This window comes from Jaculus jaculus, chromosome 1 (assembly GCF_020740685.1).
Source record: "Jaculus jaculus isolate mJacJac1 chromosome 1, mJacJac1.mat.Y.cur, whole genome shotgun sequence".
Classification (NCBI taxonomy): domain Eukaryota; kingdom Metazoa; phylum Chordata; class Mammalia; order Rodentia; family Dipodidae; genus Jaculus; species Jaculus jaculus.
The window spans coordinates 165340927-165359376 of NC_059102.1; the positions used below are offsets into that span (position 1 = coordinate 165340927).

At 47.2% G+C, this 18450-nt stretch overlaps 1 protein-coding gene across 2 annotated transcripts in view; it reads left to right on the top strand.

Moving 5' to 3' along the window:
* Positions 1-16590, top strand: part of Slc22a8 (solute carrier family 22 member 8) — a 24953-nt gene extending 8363 nt beyond the window's left edge. Inside the window, exons 3-11 of one of the 2 annotated variants that reach the window (XM_045141392.1) lie at positions 9515-9618; positions 10120-10280; positions 10802-10970; positions 13283-13406; positions 13606-13721; positions 14645-14859; positions 15525-15633; positions 15789-15992; positions 16072-16590. In XM_045141392.1, the coding sequence (XP_044997327.1) occupies positions 9515-9618; positions 10120-10280; positions 10802-10970; positions 13283-13406; positions 13606-13721; positions 14645-14859; positions 15525-15633; positions 15789-15992; positions 16072-16165 (1296 nt within the window). In that variant the 3' untranslated portion in view covers positions 16166-16590. The remainder of the gene's footprint in view (positions 1-9514; positions 9619-10119; positions 10281-10801; positions 10971-13282; positions 13407-13605; positions 13722-14644; positions 14860-15524; positions 15634-15788; positions 15993-16071) is intronic. The other variant, XM_004656446.2, reaches the window with a different exon arrangement.
* Positions 16591-18450: the final 1860 nt, after the last annotated feature.

Sequence of the window (18450 nt, forward strand, 5' to 3'; positions counted from 1 at the left end):
GATAGCGAGGCCAAATTCTGTCTGGACAGTTGTATGTAAGGAGTGGTATCCTTCCTTTGGCTCTTACATTTTTTCCACCACCTCTTCTGCAATGGACCCTGAGCCTTGGAGAGTGTGAGATGTTTCAGTGCTAGACACTCCTCCGTCCCTTCTTCTCAGCACTATTTTTTTTTTTAATCTAATTGGTCTATTTGATTACAACCAGAGTGAGAGAGAAAGAGAATGAGAGAGAGGGAAGGAATTGGCATGCCAGGGTCTCTTATTACTGCAAACAAACTCCAAATGCATGTGTAACTTTATGCATCAGGCTTTACATGGGTGGTACTGAGCCTAGGACATCAGGCTTTGCAAGCAAGTGCCTTTAACTGCTGAGCCATCTCTCCAGCCTTAAGAATTTCTTAACATGGCATTCTTGGGGGCTTTGCACAGGGAGTCACACCAGAAGCATGTTAAAATTCTCTCTAAACATTCTTTAAAAGCTTCTCTCATTTTCTGAGCATGCTGGCTCATGCCTATAATCCCAGCACTTGGAAGTCTGAAGCAGGCAGATTGCCATGAGTTCAAAGATAGCCTGGTCTTCCTAGTAAGTTCACAACAACCTGGGTTACAGAGTGTCGAAAGAAAGAAAGGAAGAAAGAAAGAGAGAGAGAGAGAGAGAGAAGGAAAGGAAGGGAGGGAGGGAGGAAGAAAGACAACTTTCTCCCATTTGCTCTATACCTGTTCCCCTAATTGCAGATACACTTCTATTTCCAGTCTATTTCCCCTCACCACCCAAACAACGGAATCATTCAGGGTATCTGTTTCCAATACCATGCTCTATGTTAGACGGCTGAAAATGAGATCTGATTCTCTCACAGATATGAAGGCTAGAAGCCCAAAAATCACAGTATTGATATACTTGACACAAAAACTCTACAAAAAGAAAAAAGAGAAGAAAAAGAGCCCTTGCTGGCAATCCTTGGCATTGTCTGACTTACAAATGCGTCACTGCGCCCATCCTCCCTCCACCATAGCACGCTGTTCTCCCTGTGCACCTCTCTTCTCTTTCTGCAAGGGCCCACCCTGCTCCAGGATGACCTCACTTTAATTCAGCTAATTATTACTAAATAAGCAATTATTACTAAGTAACCCCATGTCAAAACAAGGTCACTTCCAAGGGGTTAAAGCTCACAAGTGCTTTTTGAGTGAGGGGGTGGAGGGATATGCAACTCAACCCATAGCGGCCACATAGTGCAGGCCTGAACCCCACAGATCTGCATTTTCTGCAGTGTACTCAGCTCTGTTGAACCTCATTAGCCATGAACTCTCTGGGAGCAATTTACAGTGCAAGGGAAGTGAATTTTTTTTAATATTTAACCACAAAGCACTTCTTTTACACTTTAAAACTTTGTCAAGAAATGGTAATCCTCCAAAAGATAATTTGCCCAGGTTTTCCCAATATGGTTGTGAATAAAGAACATTTCTCTCTTCAGTAGTGGTTGAGAAGGCTGGGGATACAGCTCCGTTAGTAGAGTGCCTACCTAACATGTGTGAGGCCCTGGTTTGATCCGCCGCATGCCATAAACTGGATGTGTGGTGGCACACCCCTGTAATCCCAGCACTTGGGAGGCAGAGGTAGGAGGATCACCATGAGTTCCAGGCCAGTTGGGGCTACAGAGTAAGTTCCAGGTCAGCTTAGGCTAGAGTGAGACCATACCTCAAAAAAAAAAAAAAAAGTCAGGTCAGGGGTAGTGGCGCACACCTTTAATCCCAGAACTCAGGAGGCAGAGGTAGGATTGCCATGAGTTCGAGGCCACCCTGAGACTCTATAGTGAAGTCCAGGTCAGCCTGGGCTAGAGTGAGACTCTATCTTGAAAAACCAAAAAGTTAATTAATTAATTAATTAATTTTAAAAAATCAAACAAATTAACTAAACTGTAGTTGACTACTCATACTAGACATTGGCCTATACTGACATGCACTCATTCTAGAGAAGCCATTCTCACAGAATTTGAAGCATTTCTCATCCAAACATCAGCATGCCTCTACCTCTAAGACTTTCTGTCTTCTGTCATTTCTACAGAATGTTTACTCCTTCAGTTCCACAGGAACTTATGAATGCCTATTGAGTGTTACATTCGAGACAATGAGAAGCCTCACTCGTTGAGCTGACACTCTAGGGGAGAAATGCACAACACTCCAAACAAAAAGGAAGATAGGACACAAATATCCTAGAGAAAATGAAATAGGATGAAAACTTTAGACGGCTAAGGGTAGTCAAAGAGAGTCTTACTGAGCAAATAGAATTTGCAAAGATCTGAAGCAGATGACGTCAGTGAAGCCAAGTAGATGACCAGGGCAAGAACATTCCAGGTCCAAGAGAATAACATATGCTGGGAGTCTACAACAGGAGACTGTCTGACATTGTACGGAACAGCAAAGAGACCAACTCAACAGAGTGGCATGCCCAAGGGAAAGAGCAGGAGCGAATTTAAAGGCAGCGAGGTTGAGCCGGGCGTGGTAGCACACACCTTTAATCCCAGCACTCTTGACGCCAAGGAAGGAGGATTGCTGGGACTACAAAGTGACTTCCAGGTCAACCTGGGCTAGAGGGAGACCCTACCTCGAAAACAAACAAACAAGAATAAAATAAAACAAAATAAAGGCAGAAAGGCAGAGAGGTGACAAGGATAAAGTGGGAGCAGATCCTACAGAATTCTGACGTGTTGCAAACATGACTGCACTTTCATTCCAGGAATTATATTTCTTGTAAATTGATCTATTTTCTGGCATAAATTGGTCGTGACACTTATGCTTAAAAAACCTGTATGATCACAAGTTTTGTAGTAGAAACCAAGACCCATCAGATCTAGTCTCAGAGGAGCATGCAGTAACCTTAACTAATCCAAAACGGCCTGACATTGACTACGTCCTAATCCAAATAGACCTTTGTTTTGTATTGTTTGTTTTGGTTTGGGTTGGGTTGGGTTTTCTGAGGCTTGGTCTCTAGCCCACGCTGTACTGGAATTTACTATGTAGTCTCAGGATGGCCTCTAACTCACTGCAATCCTACCTCTGCTTCCTGAATGCTGGGATTGAAGGTGTGTGCCACCACGCCCAACTTTGTTTTGTTTTGTTTCAGACAGGGTCATTATGTAGCTCAGGTGTGCCTCAAACTCTCAGAGGTTCTCCTACCTCAGCTGGGACTATAGGCATGAATTACTATGTCTGGGTCAGACCCTTGGTTTCTTTTTTCTTCCTTTCTTTTTTTTTTGTAAAATATTATTTATTTATTTATTTTCAAGCAGAGAGAGAGAATAGGTGTGCCAGGGCCTCTAGCTGCTACAAACTCCAGATGTACACCCCACTTTGTTTATCTGGCTAACTAGGGAATCGAACCCAGGTTGTTAGGCTTTGCAGGCATGGGCCTCAACTGCTGAGCCATCTCTCCATCCTCAACTCTTGGTTTCTTTTTTGTCTTTTTTCTTTTTTCTTTTTTTTCAAATTTTTAACAACTTCCATGATTATAAAAAAATATCCTATGGTAATACCCTCCCTCTCCCCCCCCACTTTCTCCTTTGAAACTCCATTCTCCATCATATCCCCTCCCCATCTCAACCAGTCTCTTTTAATTTTGATGTCATGATCTTTTCCTCCTCTTATGATGGTCTAGTGTAGGTGGTATCAGGCACTGTGAGGTCATGGATATCCAGGCCATTTTTGTATCTGAGGGGAGCACCTTGTAAGGAGTCCTACCCTTCCTTTGGCTCTTACATTCTTTCTGCCACCTCTCTGCATTACACCCTGAGCCTTGGAAGGTGTGATAGAGATATTACAGTACTTAGCACTCCGGTCATTTCTTTCCAGCACCATGATGCCTTCTGAGTCATCCCAAGGCCACTTCCATCTGAAAAGAGAAGATTCTCTACCAAAAGTGAGAGTAGCATTAATAAAAGGGTACAAACATTAAGAGAAGTGCTTACTGAGCAGTTTGATAGACATAGTATACACATTTAGCCAGACAGCAGCAGACGTTACACCCCTAGGGCTCATGACTACCCCTGTTTTAAGTTTTCAGTATCAGGGATGTATTCCCCCCATGGAGTGGGCCTCCAGTCCAATTAGAGGGCAGTTGGTTTCTACCATGACAGATGTGCCACTATTGCACCCATTGGCTCATTTGGCCTGGCTGGCCAAATATAAGGTTTGCAATGTCCACTGTTCAGTATCTTCACTAGAGATTTTTCTTACACCCATTGAACTACATGCAGAATGGCTTCTTCCAGCTTTCTGTCAGCTGGTCTACATGGAGGAGATTATTAGCTCAGTTCCAGCAGGATTTCTCAGTGGCCTTGCAGCCCAAGTATGTGGAGTCTTCAGCAATAGGGCCTTACCATCTCTTCCTGGTGGGAGACCAAGGACCTTGGCAATGGCCTATAATGTTTTGGGAGTATCAGGGACCTCCTCCCTGGCCAACAACTCACTGGAAGGTATCCCATCCCTGGCACTGAAAAATTTCTAGCAACAATCTATGGCTCCTGAGTGTTCTATTGTCCAAAAAAGTAGGATTCCATATGATTTATTTATATCCTCTTAGATTTTGATTAGCCCTCCATCCACCTTTCCTTTACTCAATCTCTTCCCCTGACCTCACTTGACTCTTGCCTTCTTAAGGTAATCAATATCATGGAGGTTGAGATACAAATCCAATTTTTCTTTATAAGCTTTTGGGAACTACATCAAGATACATGCTGCTATAACACATTTGTCAGCAATAATCCATGGCTTAACCAATACAGGAGCATCTCCATTTCTATGGAAGGTTCTAAAGTGAGTAACTTTTCAGGATGACAGTGAGATCTGCTCTACAGGGTCATGCAAGAACCCAGAATGGCAGCAGCGCTACCTCATTCAATATTTGTTGTTCCGGTTACCACCATTCTGGGGGTGCTCAGGAAAGGAGAAAGCACAAAAGCCCAGGCCAGAGACTCCTTCACAAGCAAGTGAGGTAGAATTAGCACATCTGTCTTCCATTCCCATCTCATGAGCAAGACCCACATGGCCGCCAGGCATGGCAGCATATGCCTTTAATACACGTTTTTAAATTTTCATTTGCAAGCAGAGAGGGGGGTGGAGAGAATGGCACACCAGGATCTCTTGCTATTACAAATGAATTACAAAAGCATATGACACTTAGTGCATCTGGCTTTACGTGGATACTGGGGAAGCAAACCCAGGTCATCAGCCTTTGCAAACAAGTGGCTTTTACCACTGAGATATCTTTCCAACATGTGCCTTTAATGCCAGCACATGGGATGCAGAGGTAGGAGGCTCACTGTGAACTCAAGGCCAGCCTGAGACGAGATAGCGAATTCTAGGTCAGCTTGGGCTAGAGACCCTACCTCAAAAAAGAAAACAACAAAAAAAGGCTCCACCTAGCTACAATGTCACACAGAAAATGTGCTATTTACCATGAAGGAAAGAAGTAAATGAGTATATATGGACACCAGGGCTTTTTCTTAGACTTGCTTAAAGAGCTTTACCCAGCATGATACAAAGTACTAGAAGTCTCTCTAGGCACCCACTATTATGCTGCTCTTCCTACACCCTCACTTTCTCCTTTATCCTTTTCCCTCCACTACCCCTCTGCTCCCCCTGCACTATGCTATATAGGTCCCCTTCCCAGCTAGAAAGGTCCACCAGGCTTGCTGGTCATGCTGGGCCGTTCTGAGATAGCTGGAAGACCTACAGTCTTCATCCACCCTCATCCTGCCTCACTTCCAAAGGAGGAAAGTAGAAAAGAATTATCTGAGACCCATGGCTCTTCTCCCATACTTTACTTCCGAAACATTTTTGGGAGGCCTTTCTAGTGAAGAAAATTCTCCAGTTCATTACACAAGTAATTTAGGATATCTAGAGTAAAGACTGTGTGTGGGGATTAGCAAGAGATTAGAGCAGTCAGGAAGCCCAGGGTCAGAGCACGGCAGGTTTTACAAAACTGCCAGCAGAGTGTTACCTTTACCCAGGGACAAGGAGGAGCCAGGGAGTAGTCTTGGCCAAACAAGAACCAGCCTGCAGCCTGTGTTATAGAAAGTCACTTCTGTCAGCAAAGAATAGAAGACAGGATAAGAAGGAAAGCTGAGAGACTGGTCAGAATCTGTCACAGTTATCCTTTCTGAACTTATTTCCTCATCTGTAAAATGGGAAACATTAAAAAAATTTAATTAAAATATGGTAAGCCGGGCATGGTGGCACACGCCTTTAATCCCAGCACTCAGGAGACAGAGGTAGGAAGATCACTGTGAGTTCAAGGCCACCCTGAGACTACATAATGAATTCCAGGTCAACCTGGGCTAGAGTGAGACCCTACCTTGAAAAAACAAAAAAAAAATTAAAATATGAGGCTGAAGAGATTGCTCAATAGTTGAAGGTACTTGTATACAAAGCCTGCCATCCAGGGTTTGATTCCCAATACTCACAAAAAGTCAGATGAACATGGTGCTGCATGCATCTGGAGTTTTTCTGTAGGGGCAAGAGACCCTGGCATGCCCATACTCACTCTTTCTCTCTGTAATAAATAAATAAAAACATTTTAAAATAAATTAATTACAACATGGATAGAGTTTAATCAGAACAGTGCCTGTTACTTAGTAAGCCCCTAGCAAATATCAGATGTCACTATTCACTTCAGGATGAGGCCTAGACTAAAGCAGTTGTAATGAAAATAGAAGAATTCAGATTTTAAAAAATACAAAACTAGCTAGGTGTGCACTCCTTTAATCCCAGCACTCAGAGGCAGAGGTAGGAGGATCGCCGTGAATTCGAGGCCACTCTGAGACTCCATAGTGAATTCCAGGTCAGCCTGGGCTAGAGTGAGACTCGACCTCAGCAAACCAAAGTAAATAAGTAAATAAAAATTTAGAAACTTGAGGATCGAATGATCGTAGGGTAGGGGAAAAAGGGAGAAGTCAAAAGAGGGCACTAGTATTCTCTTTTATATGTGTGTGAAATCTAAAAGCATAATTCTTAAAAGTAGAGCAAAGAGGGCTAGAGAGATGGCTTAGTGGTTAAGTTTCTTGCTTGCAAAGCCTGATGGTCTAGGTTCAAATCCCCAGTACCCATATAAGCCTCAGCCAGATGCACAAGGTGACACATGTATCTGGAGTTCATTTGCAGTGACAGGAGACCCTGACATGCCCTTTTTTTTTTTCTCTCTCTCTCTCTCCCCATCTCCTTGTCCCTCTCCTTGCTTGAAAATAATAAATTTCTAAAAAGTAAGTGAGAGAAAAGGAACTGTCAGGTAACTCAGCAGTGAGAGCACTTGTCCCACAAGCATGTGGGTCTAAGAGACCTGAGCCTTCTCATATCAAATCCCAGGACCACTTAATTGCACCCCATAAAAATTTGGGTGTGGCCACATATGTCTACAGGCCTCCCCCACCTTACCAGTCTTTGGAAGGAGAAGGGGGCAGAGATTGGAAACCAAAGAATCTCTGGGGTTTACTGACCAAAAATCAGCAGCTCCAGATTTAGTAAAAGACTGTCTCAAGCAAATGCAAAGACCAGCTAGCTACAGAGGACACCTGATAATCTCCTCTAACCTCTGCAAGTACACATGGGACATGCATCTTCATGCACACGCATGCACACAGGCACACACCACATACATCATATACACATACTAGACACACATGCCAAAAAAAAGTAGAGAGAAGACTAATGTCAGAGGCTGGGGAGTGAAGAGTCAAGAGGAGCAAAGTTTCAGACAGGAAGAATAAGTTTAAGGATCTATTGCATAGCAGGGTGTCCACAGACAATAATAATGCATTTTATCATTTCCAAATAGCTAAGAGGACATTTCAAATGCATCACTACAAAAAATGAAGTAAGGGAGATGATGGGTATGGTCATTAGCATGATTTACATATGTGAAAAAAATGACAATATTTTCCACAAATGTAATACCTCTGTGATAGATCAATTAAAAGCCACTTACATATCTCTTTCTCCTCTCTCTTTCTTTTCTTTTTTTTTTTTTTTTTTTTTTGGTTTTTCAAGTTGGGTTTCACTCTAGCCCAGGCTGACCTGGAAATCACTCTGTGGTCTCAGGGTGGCCTCAAACTCATGGCTATCCTCCTACCTCTGCCTCCCGGGTACTGGGATTAAAGGCGTGCACCACCATTCCAGACTCTTTTTTAATATTTATTTATTTATTTGAGTGAGAAGGAGAGAAAGAGGAAGAGGCAGATAGAAAGAGAATGGGCACACCGGGGCCGCCAGCCACTGCAAATGAACTTCAAACGCATGTGCCACCTTATGCATCTGGCTTGTGTGGGTCCTGGGGAATTGATCCTGGGTCCAAGGCTTCCAGGCAAGACCCATGAGTATGAGATACTCATATGACATTATCCAGATGGCATTTTCCAATAGGTTACAGAATCTGCTGGTTTGAAGGCCAAAAAGGAGGTTGTGCTGGAGAAACAGACTTTAGACTCTTTGGCAGCAATAGTAATGGAAGCCATAGGAACAGATGGCAGTGCCCAGGGAAAGTGAATGGAGAGGAGGATCCAGAGAAGCTCTAAGGGCTGGGCAGAGAGGATAGAGTCCAGGTGGGAGGCGAGGCAAACAGCAAAGAGCAGGAGGACAGAGGAAAGCTGAGTAGAGGGAGAGGTCAGCAGAATCCACAGCTGCCCAAGGCCAAGCCAGGCCAGGGTGCCAAAAGTCCCATGTGCTGGTGAAAACGAAGTTGCAGGTGGCTTTGATGAGCACAGCTCCAGTGGACCATTCAGGGCTGAGAAATGAGTGGAGAGGAAGAGGGGGCTGCCCTACTCAAGAGAGTTAGCTTTTTGAAGGGAGTGGAGAAATAGAGTAAGGAAAGATTCTTAAAATGCAGAGATTTGATAGAGATGGAGTCAGGAGAGAAAGACCAAAGTTGTGGGATGGAGGGAGCTGACACCAAAAGTGTCCCTAGAGAGGAGGAAGATCAAGAGTGCAGCTGGAGGGACTGTCCTTGGATGTATAGGGGGAAGGAAGGCAGTGAGCAAGGAGTGAAGGCCATGGGTGAGCTTGAGAGGAGACATCTGAGGACGGAGGGCAATGGGGGTAGCTAAGTAGTAGTTTGTCAGCCATTTGACAAGCCACACACACACTTGAAGGACGTTATCATCCCATAAGCATGGATCAAGGACCCAAGACACACAAGCAGACATGAGGAGCCCCCAGCAGATAGAAACAGAGATCACTGCTTGGGAGGCAGGAGCCAGGCTCGAGGAAGCCAAGCTACAGCAGTGGGAGAGTGAGCATGCGTGGGGAGGCTCAGGCTGAGCTGGGCTGGGGGACTGGCTGGGCTGGGGGACTGGCCTGCGCTGAGCTGGGCTGGGGGACTGGCTGCGCTGAGCTGGGCTGGGGGACTGGCCTGCGCTGAGCTGGGCTGGGGGACTGGCCTGCGCTGAGCTGGGCTGGGGGGACTGGCTGTGCTGAGCTGGGCTGGGGGACTGGCTGTGCTGAGCTGGGCTGGCCCTCCCTTGCTCTGCAGTGGGACTTGGTATGCAATGCTGGCAAACTGAAGGAGATGGCCCAATCAGTCTTCATGGCGGGCATCCTGGTTGGAGGGCCCATGTTAGGAGAACTATCCGACAGGTAAGATTTGACAACACAACTCATGGGAATATCCCCTCCCCAGTCTGTCACAAAGAGGCAAGAATTGGAGGGGGTGGGCTATAGGAGGGAGCAGGTACCATTGCCTTCCAGGCCACACCCTTCTCTCTGTCCCAAAGCCCTCACAACTTAAATCTTCTGACCTCCCCAGAACCAGGAGGAAAGCCTCCAGGTTTTCTGACACATCCTTGTGGCCGGGTAGAATAAAGCCATGACTGGTGGACTGCTTAGAAATAAGAGGTCCTTTGACCCCTGCCCAGTCAGCTAAGCTGAGGTGGAGGAGATAACTCATTAACTTAACACTTTAACTGCAAAACTGTTGAAAAACAGCAATTAGCAGCAAGGTTTTGTCTGGGGAGGGATTATGTACTCTACTCGGTCCTTGGGTAGAGGGATGGGCCCCTGCCCTTTGTCCCAAAGCCTGCAGAGTCACTCATCTTGGCACATTCACAGTGACTAGCCTGGTCCTTCCTCTCCTTTGAGCTGCAGGTTTGGCCGCAAGCCCACCCTGACATGGAGCTACCTACTGCTGGCAGCCAGCGGCTCAGGCGCTGCATTCAGTCCCAGTCTCACCTTCTACATCATCTTCCGCTTCCTCAGTGGCTTCAGCATCTCAGGCATCTCCCAGAGTACCGTCATCTTGAGTGAGCCACAGGGGTGGGGGCCGGGAGCAGGGCTCTGGGAAGCACCAGCCAGCGGTTGAAAGTGGGTCTGGGCTCGGCTCAGCCAAAGGGCTGCACATGCCCCTGACCCATCAGGATGTGAGGGGTTCCCTCTGAGCTTAGCAGCAACTACGAGCATCATAACGGCAGCCGTCAATATCGAGAGCTTTTTCTGGGCCTAGCACTCAGCCAGGTATACGATCTCATTTTGCGCACACACTAGAGTGAATGATACTAACTCTACAGATGAGGACGTCAAGGCAAAATAAGCCACCTGTCACTGGAGAAGGAGGTCAAGAGTGAACTGGGGGATGGAGAGTCCCAAGTTTGAATCATATTTCCTTGAACTTCAGCTGCAACATCAGCTGCAGCCAAGTGAGCGAGGACCCTTAGGGATTATGATGGGGTCAGGTAGCTATTGGGAGGCAGGAGCTGGTTGCCTTCATAGAAAGGTGCCTGGAGCCTGACAGGATCCTAATCTGGTCCTTGGGTTCCTCCCACAGATGTGGAATGGGTGCCCACGCGGGTGCGAGCCATCTCATCGACAGTAATTGGGCACTTCTACACCATTGGCCAGTTCATCCTGTCCGGCCTGGCCTACGCCATCCCCCAGTGGCGTTGGCTACAGTTAGCCACGTCTGTTCCCTTCTTCGTCTTCTCCCTGCTGTCCTGGTACGTGACCCTCTGTTCCTCTCCTCCCTCCCTCCCTAGGCCCACCGGAACCAAACAAGGGGATCCTATGCCTAACCTGGCTGCTCCCAACACCCTGACCACAGAGGGAAAGAAGACTTTCTAAAATGGGAGTCACATCTGCAAAGGCACATTGGGAGAGGGAGCAGTGTAGGAGTACCAGGCTGCTGGCAGCTGAAAGCGGGTGCTATGTTGTGATAGATTAAATGGAGAGTACAGAAATCCATGGAGGCCTCCACCTCCCATGGAAGAGGATGGAAAGTTATGGAAGATAGCTATGTTGGCAGCCCGGCCTAGGTTCTGTTTGTGAAGGAATGGCCCACAAGGACGAAAAGACAGCCTGCTGGAGACAAGCACAGAAAGGGTCTGTGAGCACAGGGGGATTCTGAGGGGCAAATGCACAAGACACTTTGAAGAAAGAATCTGTAGAATTTGGAGGTTTCCAAATCTGAAGTTCAAAGATAAGGAAGTCCAAAGCGGGGCCCCAGCCTGGGAATCTAAGAGAATTAAGGAGACCCAGAGTGGGCAGAGAGCTCAGCGAGTGTCCCATGACTGGACGTCACCAATGATCCAGGAAAAGTGTGAAATCTTGGCATCCCTTTTATCAATGATGCATAAGACCCTGCTCTAGACTTAAGCCCATGTTGTCTCTGATCTCAATAGCATCTTTTGGGATGGGAACATCATCATCCCCACTTAATAGATGTGAAAACTAAGGCTCAGAGAAAAGCAATTTTCTAAGGTTACATGGACAGGTACAAAACTGAGATGAAATTTCAACTTGGAAATGAACATAGAGCTCTTAGAGAGAATGGGTGACTTGAGATGAAATAATAAGAGATCAATCTGTCACAAAGAGGCAAGAATTGGAGGGGGTGGGCTATAGGAGGGAGCAGATACCATTGCCTTCCAGGCCACACCCTTCTCTCTCTGACATCAGGTCAGAGGGAATGGGGTGGAGGCAGGGGATGTCACAGCCTGGGGTGGGAACAAAAAGGAACAGTCAGAGTCCAGAGACAAAACAGGGGCAGAGGACCAAGGAGATGGCTCAATGATAAAAGACCTCCCTGCACAAGCCTGCCAACCAGAGTTGGAGTCCCCAGAACCCACTGACATGCATCCGCAATCCTGGGAGGTGGCGTCAGGAGAATCCCAAAGCTCATGGGCCAGCTCGACTGGCATTTCCAACAGAGTACTAAGAAGAGAGATCTTGTCTCAGATACAAAGGGGGAGGTGAGGACCAACACCTGAGGTTGTCCTCTCACCTCTACGTAGGCACTGTGGCACACACATGAAATTAAACAAAAAACATAGAGGCAGGTTGTCAGCAGAGTATAGTTGACAGCTTGGCCCCCTTCATCATGTGACTTGGGGAAAGTCTCACCCACTCTGAGCCTCAAGACTTTTCTAGGTAAGATGGGAATAATATTGCCTGTTAGGCAAGTTTTGTGGGGCTATCCCGCAGGAAGACTTGCTGACTGAAAGCCAGGGCTGTCATTATTCTCAAGGAGACGAGGCTGAAGTCGAGGCCCTGGCCGGTATGCGTGGGCAGAGCTCCTTGATAATCCTGGAGACAGCAGGCTTACAGGACTGTCAGGATAGAATCGGAAACCACAAGCCCATGAGGATGAATAATGACAGGACCAGAAAGCTGGAAGCACTAGTCTGAGGCCAAGAGACCAGTTTCCACTGTCTAAGGACCCTGGAACTGTGACCTTGCCCCTTCTTCACCAAAGGAATGGGGAATTGGCCCAAGGGAGGCTGAGAGAGAGGTGCGGGACCCTCCAGTTGTCCAACCTCAAGAATGCTGCCCCCTTCCCAGGCTCCACCTGCCTTAGCCTAAGGCCTGGGGCTCCTAACTTAGAAAGACACCCAACAATAACAAACAGTTCAAGTAGGGGGTAGAGGAAAGACTGTTCTGGAAAGGAAAGATGAGAATGCTGGAATTTATACTAACTACAGGCAGCCCAGGTGCAAAGTTGGGCCAAGTTTAAATTCCATGAATCTGCTATGAAGAAGCTCAGGTTTCTGGACTTCCTACCCCTTGGCCCTGTTTACAGATGTTCTTGAAACCTATCAAAAGAGGCTCTAAGCCGGGCATGATGGCACATGCCTTTAATCCCAGCACTGGGGAGGCAGAGGTAGGAGGATCGCTGTTAGTTCAAGGCCATCCTGAAACTACATAGTGAATTCCAGGCCAGCCTGGGCTAGAGTGAGACCCTACATCAAAAAGAAAAAAAAAGAAAAAGAGGCTCTAGAGTGGGAAGCCACTATGTTTTGACTCTGGCCCCCAGGTGGGTACCAGAATCCATACGCTGGCTGGTTCTATCTGGAAAATTCTCGAAGGCAGTGAAGACACTGCAACGGGTGGCTACCTTCAATGGCAAGAAGGAGGAAGGGAAAAAGCTCAATGTGGAGGTAGGTGCAGAGGGGGATTGTATTCGGGGTCAAGACCATGTGTCTCTCTCTCCTTGCTTCTGTTTCCTCACCTCACAGCCCACAGCCCATTTGCTCCCCCCAAATGAATCCTCCAGAGGCATCAGACCTGCACCTCCTTCCCTTCTGCCCATCAGCTAGTCCACTAACAAGCCCCCCCCCCCTTCTACTCTGTCCCAAGGAGCTGAAATTCATCCTGCAGAAGGACATCATCTCAGCCAAGGTCAAGTATGGCTTATCTGACTTGTTCCGGATACCCATCCTGCTCCGTGTGACCCTGTGTCTTTCTTTGGCCTGGTAACCCACCACCCCACCTTGCCCATAACCTGCCAAGGCAAGGGTGATGCACAAGGAGGCTTCTGGCAGGGTTGCCCAAGAGCAAGGCCTAGGGTACCTATAAAAGAAGTCAAATGAATTCCCCTCAAGACCACAGTTTAGCCTCAGGCCAGAAGTCTGCAGCCCGCGCTGGCCCATAGCCAGGTCTAGCCATAAGGGTCAGTTTATAAAATCACAGCCCTGCCCATAGAGGAATGCTTCAGACCCCTTGACCAGCCCACAGCCCAGTCACAGAAGTTCCCCCGCATTCCACTGCCGCCTGCTGGCCCAGCTGTATGCATTCTGGGACCACACATAGCAAGGCTCCCTCTCGGCAGAAATTCCATGTCTCCCAAGTTTCCTCTTCTGTCTGACATTCTACAGCTTCCTCAAAGCCCTTTCTGTGACCTGGCTGTGAGATCATTCTCCACCCTAGCTTTGCCCCAGTCACAGAGGATCAAATTTGTCTAACACTTTGCAAAGAGAATCCCCTAATTCTGAGAGGGGAAAGAGGTGTATTTGACCCCTGCTGGCAGCTTGACTTACATGTCCCAAAGCCCAGATGTTGTACTTCTGCTCCACCAGGACAGATCCACTTCCTGCCTCCTTTGGTCTCTGAGACCCGTTATTCTCTGGAGTTTATGCTCCAGTCCTGTTACTCTCTAGAGCTGATTCCATTACACCTTGGGCCATGCCCATGTCAGACATGACCAATCAATTCCAGCACTTTCTCACTGAGCCCAGACACAATCTCACAAAACTCAAAATTGTACTCAAGCAGCCCCTAAGCAGTTCCAAATGGCACAAGAAATGAAAATATTTGCCATCCTGGTGAGGCAAGGACCACAATGGGAGGAGGCCTCAGCTTGGCAGCAGGTGCTAACTAACCCCTCTCCGTCCTTCAGGTTCTCTACTGGTTTTGCCTACTACAGTTTGGCTATGGGGGTAGAAGAATTTGGAGTCAACCTCTACATACTCCAGATCATCTTTGGTGGGGTCGACATCCCAGCCAAGCTCATCACCATCCTCTCCATAAGTTACCTGGGCCGGCGCATCACTCAGGCCATTGTCCTGCTCCTGGCAGGAGGGGCCATCTTGGCTCTCATCTTTGTGCCCCCCGGTGAGAGGTTGGGGCAACCCCACAACCCTCTGGAAGAAGCTGTCACAGGCTGGACCCCAGCTCTGTGGGCTCTGCCTCTAATTCACTGTGTTGCTTTAAACAAGTCCCTACCCTCTGAGGCTCAAGTCACACCTCTAGAAAATAATTCAGTTGGGCTAGATGGCATCAAAGCTCCTTCCAAGATCTAATTTGAACTTGGCAAAGCCTAGTGGTGTCTGGAGACTATAAGGAATTTCTTGAGGCCTAGGTAAGTCCTGGATGGCATTTCTGCAAAAGACCTGCTGAAATGAAGAAATAATAGATTCTAGTACTTTAGGAAGACTACACAGCTCACTCCATGACCTTGGAAGAGCCACTTTTATGTATATAGAGATGTTGGTTAATCAACCTCTATCCTCCCAAAGGAACTTGAGATATTTTAGGACAAGAACATATGCAACAAAATATGAGTGGGAATTGATCATTCAAGCCAAGAGAAAACACAAATACAGCAGAACACAACATACAAAGCATTAGGAATAACAGAGAGTTATTACTCACCTTTAAGTCTGAAGCTGAGCTTCCAAGCAGCCAAAGCACAAAGGGAGACAAGTGTCCCAAGCAATAAGAGCACTCGGGTACTCCTGAACTCCACGGTCCATCACTTTTTCCCCCTCCCTGTGCAGAGATGCAGCTCCTTCGGACATCACTGGCTGTGTTTGGAAAGGGATGCCTGTCTGGCTCTTTTAGCTGCCTCTTCCTCTATACCAGTGAACTCTTCCCTACAGTCCTCAGGTAGGTGCTGGACCGGGGACAGAGCACAAGCAAATGATATAGGGCCAGATGGGACTGTCGCCTCCTGCCCTCCACCCCCCGCACCCCACGTTCCCAGGGCCATCCTTTAAAAACCCCATACACAGGCTGTCAATCCCTGCTCTGCACCCTTTCAGGCAAACAGGTTTGGGCGTCAGTAACGTGTGGGCCCGTGTGGGAAGTATGCTAGCCCCACTGGTGAAGATCACAGGTGAGATGCAGCCCTTTGTCCCCAATATCATCTATGGGACCACGGCCCTACTGGGAGGCAGTGCTGCCTTTCTTCTGCCCGAGACCCTCAATAAGCCCTTGCCAGAGACTATTGAAGACATGCAAAACTGGTGAGTGCCTCTGGTCCCCAGGGCTCCCCCTTAGGGAAGCAAGTCAGCTCAGGACTTTTCCTACACTCTCTGTCCCCAGGCAACAGCAAGCCAAGCCAGTAAAGCAGGAGCCAGAAGCTGAAAAGGCATCCCAGATGGTCCCTCTGAAGACATGTGGATCAGACCCCAGCTGAAGACAACAGAACCCCTTTTCCTGCCCTCCAGATACTAATCCCAGCCCAGGCCCTGCCAGGACTCTTCAGGCACCTTGGAGGTTGGGGAAGGCCTGGATTGGGTCCATGCTCCCAAGAATGAAGCTTTCTAAGACCCAGCAAAGACGTCTCCACCATCACTGCCCTCCATCACAGCCCACAACCAGCCCTCGCTGTTCAAAGTTCTGGCCATAGGCCCTTCCATACTCACCCCTGGACTCATCCTCCGGGTAACCCAGGCCCTGTCATTCTTCTGTATGTCCTACTGTCTGTCCTTAGCCACCTTCCTCCATTATCCTACTTTATTTGTGCCCGAGTGTCCCTAGATCAGTTTTAATAGTTTCTGTTTCTTCCCCGGAACTCTTTCTTGGATGGGAAATTCCAATAAACAGAAATAATGAACTCAAGCCACGCCGCTGAGGAGTAAGGGTGGGGAGGAAGGCTGGCCACTATGTGGAGGTGTGAACGCACACATGTCTGTCCTATACATACATGCAGATATGAGCACCCAAGTGCATGCAAGCTGGGCTGCTATGAATATGCATATGAGTCCTAATCTATGCTGCTGTAACAAATGGCCCCGGGCTATGCTGACTAAATGACTGAAATTTACTACGCACAGTTTTGGAGGCTAGGAAGTCCAAAACCTAAAGTCATCGGTACTCAGTGTCTGATGGAAACCTTCTTGAAGTTTCCCCCATGTCAGAATAATGAAAGACCAGTGCTGATTACATCCAACCATTTCATCAAGCACAAATCCATTCACAAGAACAGATCTGTATTAGTTAGCTTTCCATCACTATGAGAAAATATCAGAGGTAAACAACTTAAAAGGAAGAAAATTTGATTTGGGCTTATAGTTTGAGGTTTTAGTCCATGATCATTAGGCCTTATTTCTTTAAGGCCAAGGCAAAATATCACAGGGAACACCTCATGGTTGTCCAATAGTCCCTTCAGGGGCACAGCCATGATGACCTAACTTCTTTCCATTACACTATGCCTCCTAAAGGTTCCACACTAGTTAGAGACTAAGCCCTTCAATGCATGAGCCTTCAGGGGACATTTACGATCCAAACCATAACAAGAGCCCTATGATTCATCACTTCCCCAAAGGCTCTTATTATACCACAATGGAGATTGTTTCAACACATGCATGTTGGGGACCTTCTGTGCATGGCAGAACAGCTGTGTGAATCCATAAGACCTGTGGTGCATCCATAAGACCTGTGCTGGCCAATACCATGTAAGACTGTGTACCTCAGCATGCCTGTGAGCAGATAACTGAATTAGCCCAGAGTGGGCTAAAGACAGTTTGGTCTCTCTAATTCCAACTCTTTCCCCCTCTGATTCTTGTCCCTTCACCATGCTGTATGGATGGTTTTATCTCTTGTTTAACTGAGAAAACTGCACCCATAGCAGATTGTCATCAGCATCTGCTGCCATGTTCCTTGATTCCCTGCAGTCACAACAGAAGGTCCTTTTGTCAGGGCTTTGGATCCAGCCTCTCTTACCAGGAGCCACACCCTTTACTCCTTGAATCTGCTCATTCCCTTTTTCCACTTAACCAATCCAAAAGTAACCCAATCAACCCTTTCTGAATACCATATCTCCTTCCAGGACCACTCAATGACTAAAAAAGTTTCTCATCTTGGGCTGGAGAAATGGTTTAGTGGTTAAGTGCTTGCCTATGAAACCTAAGGATCCTGGTTGGAGGCTCGATTCCCCAGGACCCACATAAGCCAGATATACAAGGGGGCTCATGCGTCTGGAGTTAATTTGCAGTGGCTGGAGGCCCTGGTGTGCCCATTCTCTATCTGTCTGTCTGTCTGTCTGTCTATCTATCTGCCTGCCTGCCTGCCTCTTTCTCTCTTTGTCTGTCTGTTGCTCTCAAATAAATAAATAAAAATAAACAAAAAATTAAAGTTTCTCCTCTTATAGCTGGTCATGGTGGCGCACTCCATTAGTCATAGCTCTCAGAAGCCTGCAGTAGGAGGACGATTGCCATGAATTCAAAGCCAGCCTGAGCTACAGAGTGAATTCCAGAACAGCCTGAATAAGACTCTGCCTCAAATAAATAAATAATAAAGTTTCTCCTCTTTGTAGCCAAACTTCATAAAAGAGCTACCTGCCTCCCTTGCACCTTCCTTGTAATCTCATTCATCTCCCCACTGAAGCCTGGCCTGAACCCCTTTCTTCTCTGGTGCAGCCTCCATCAGGGTCATTCATTGCCTCACTGGCTGAATCTGCAGACCCCTTTTGTTTACCCC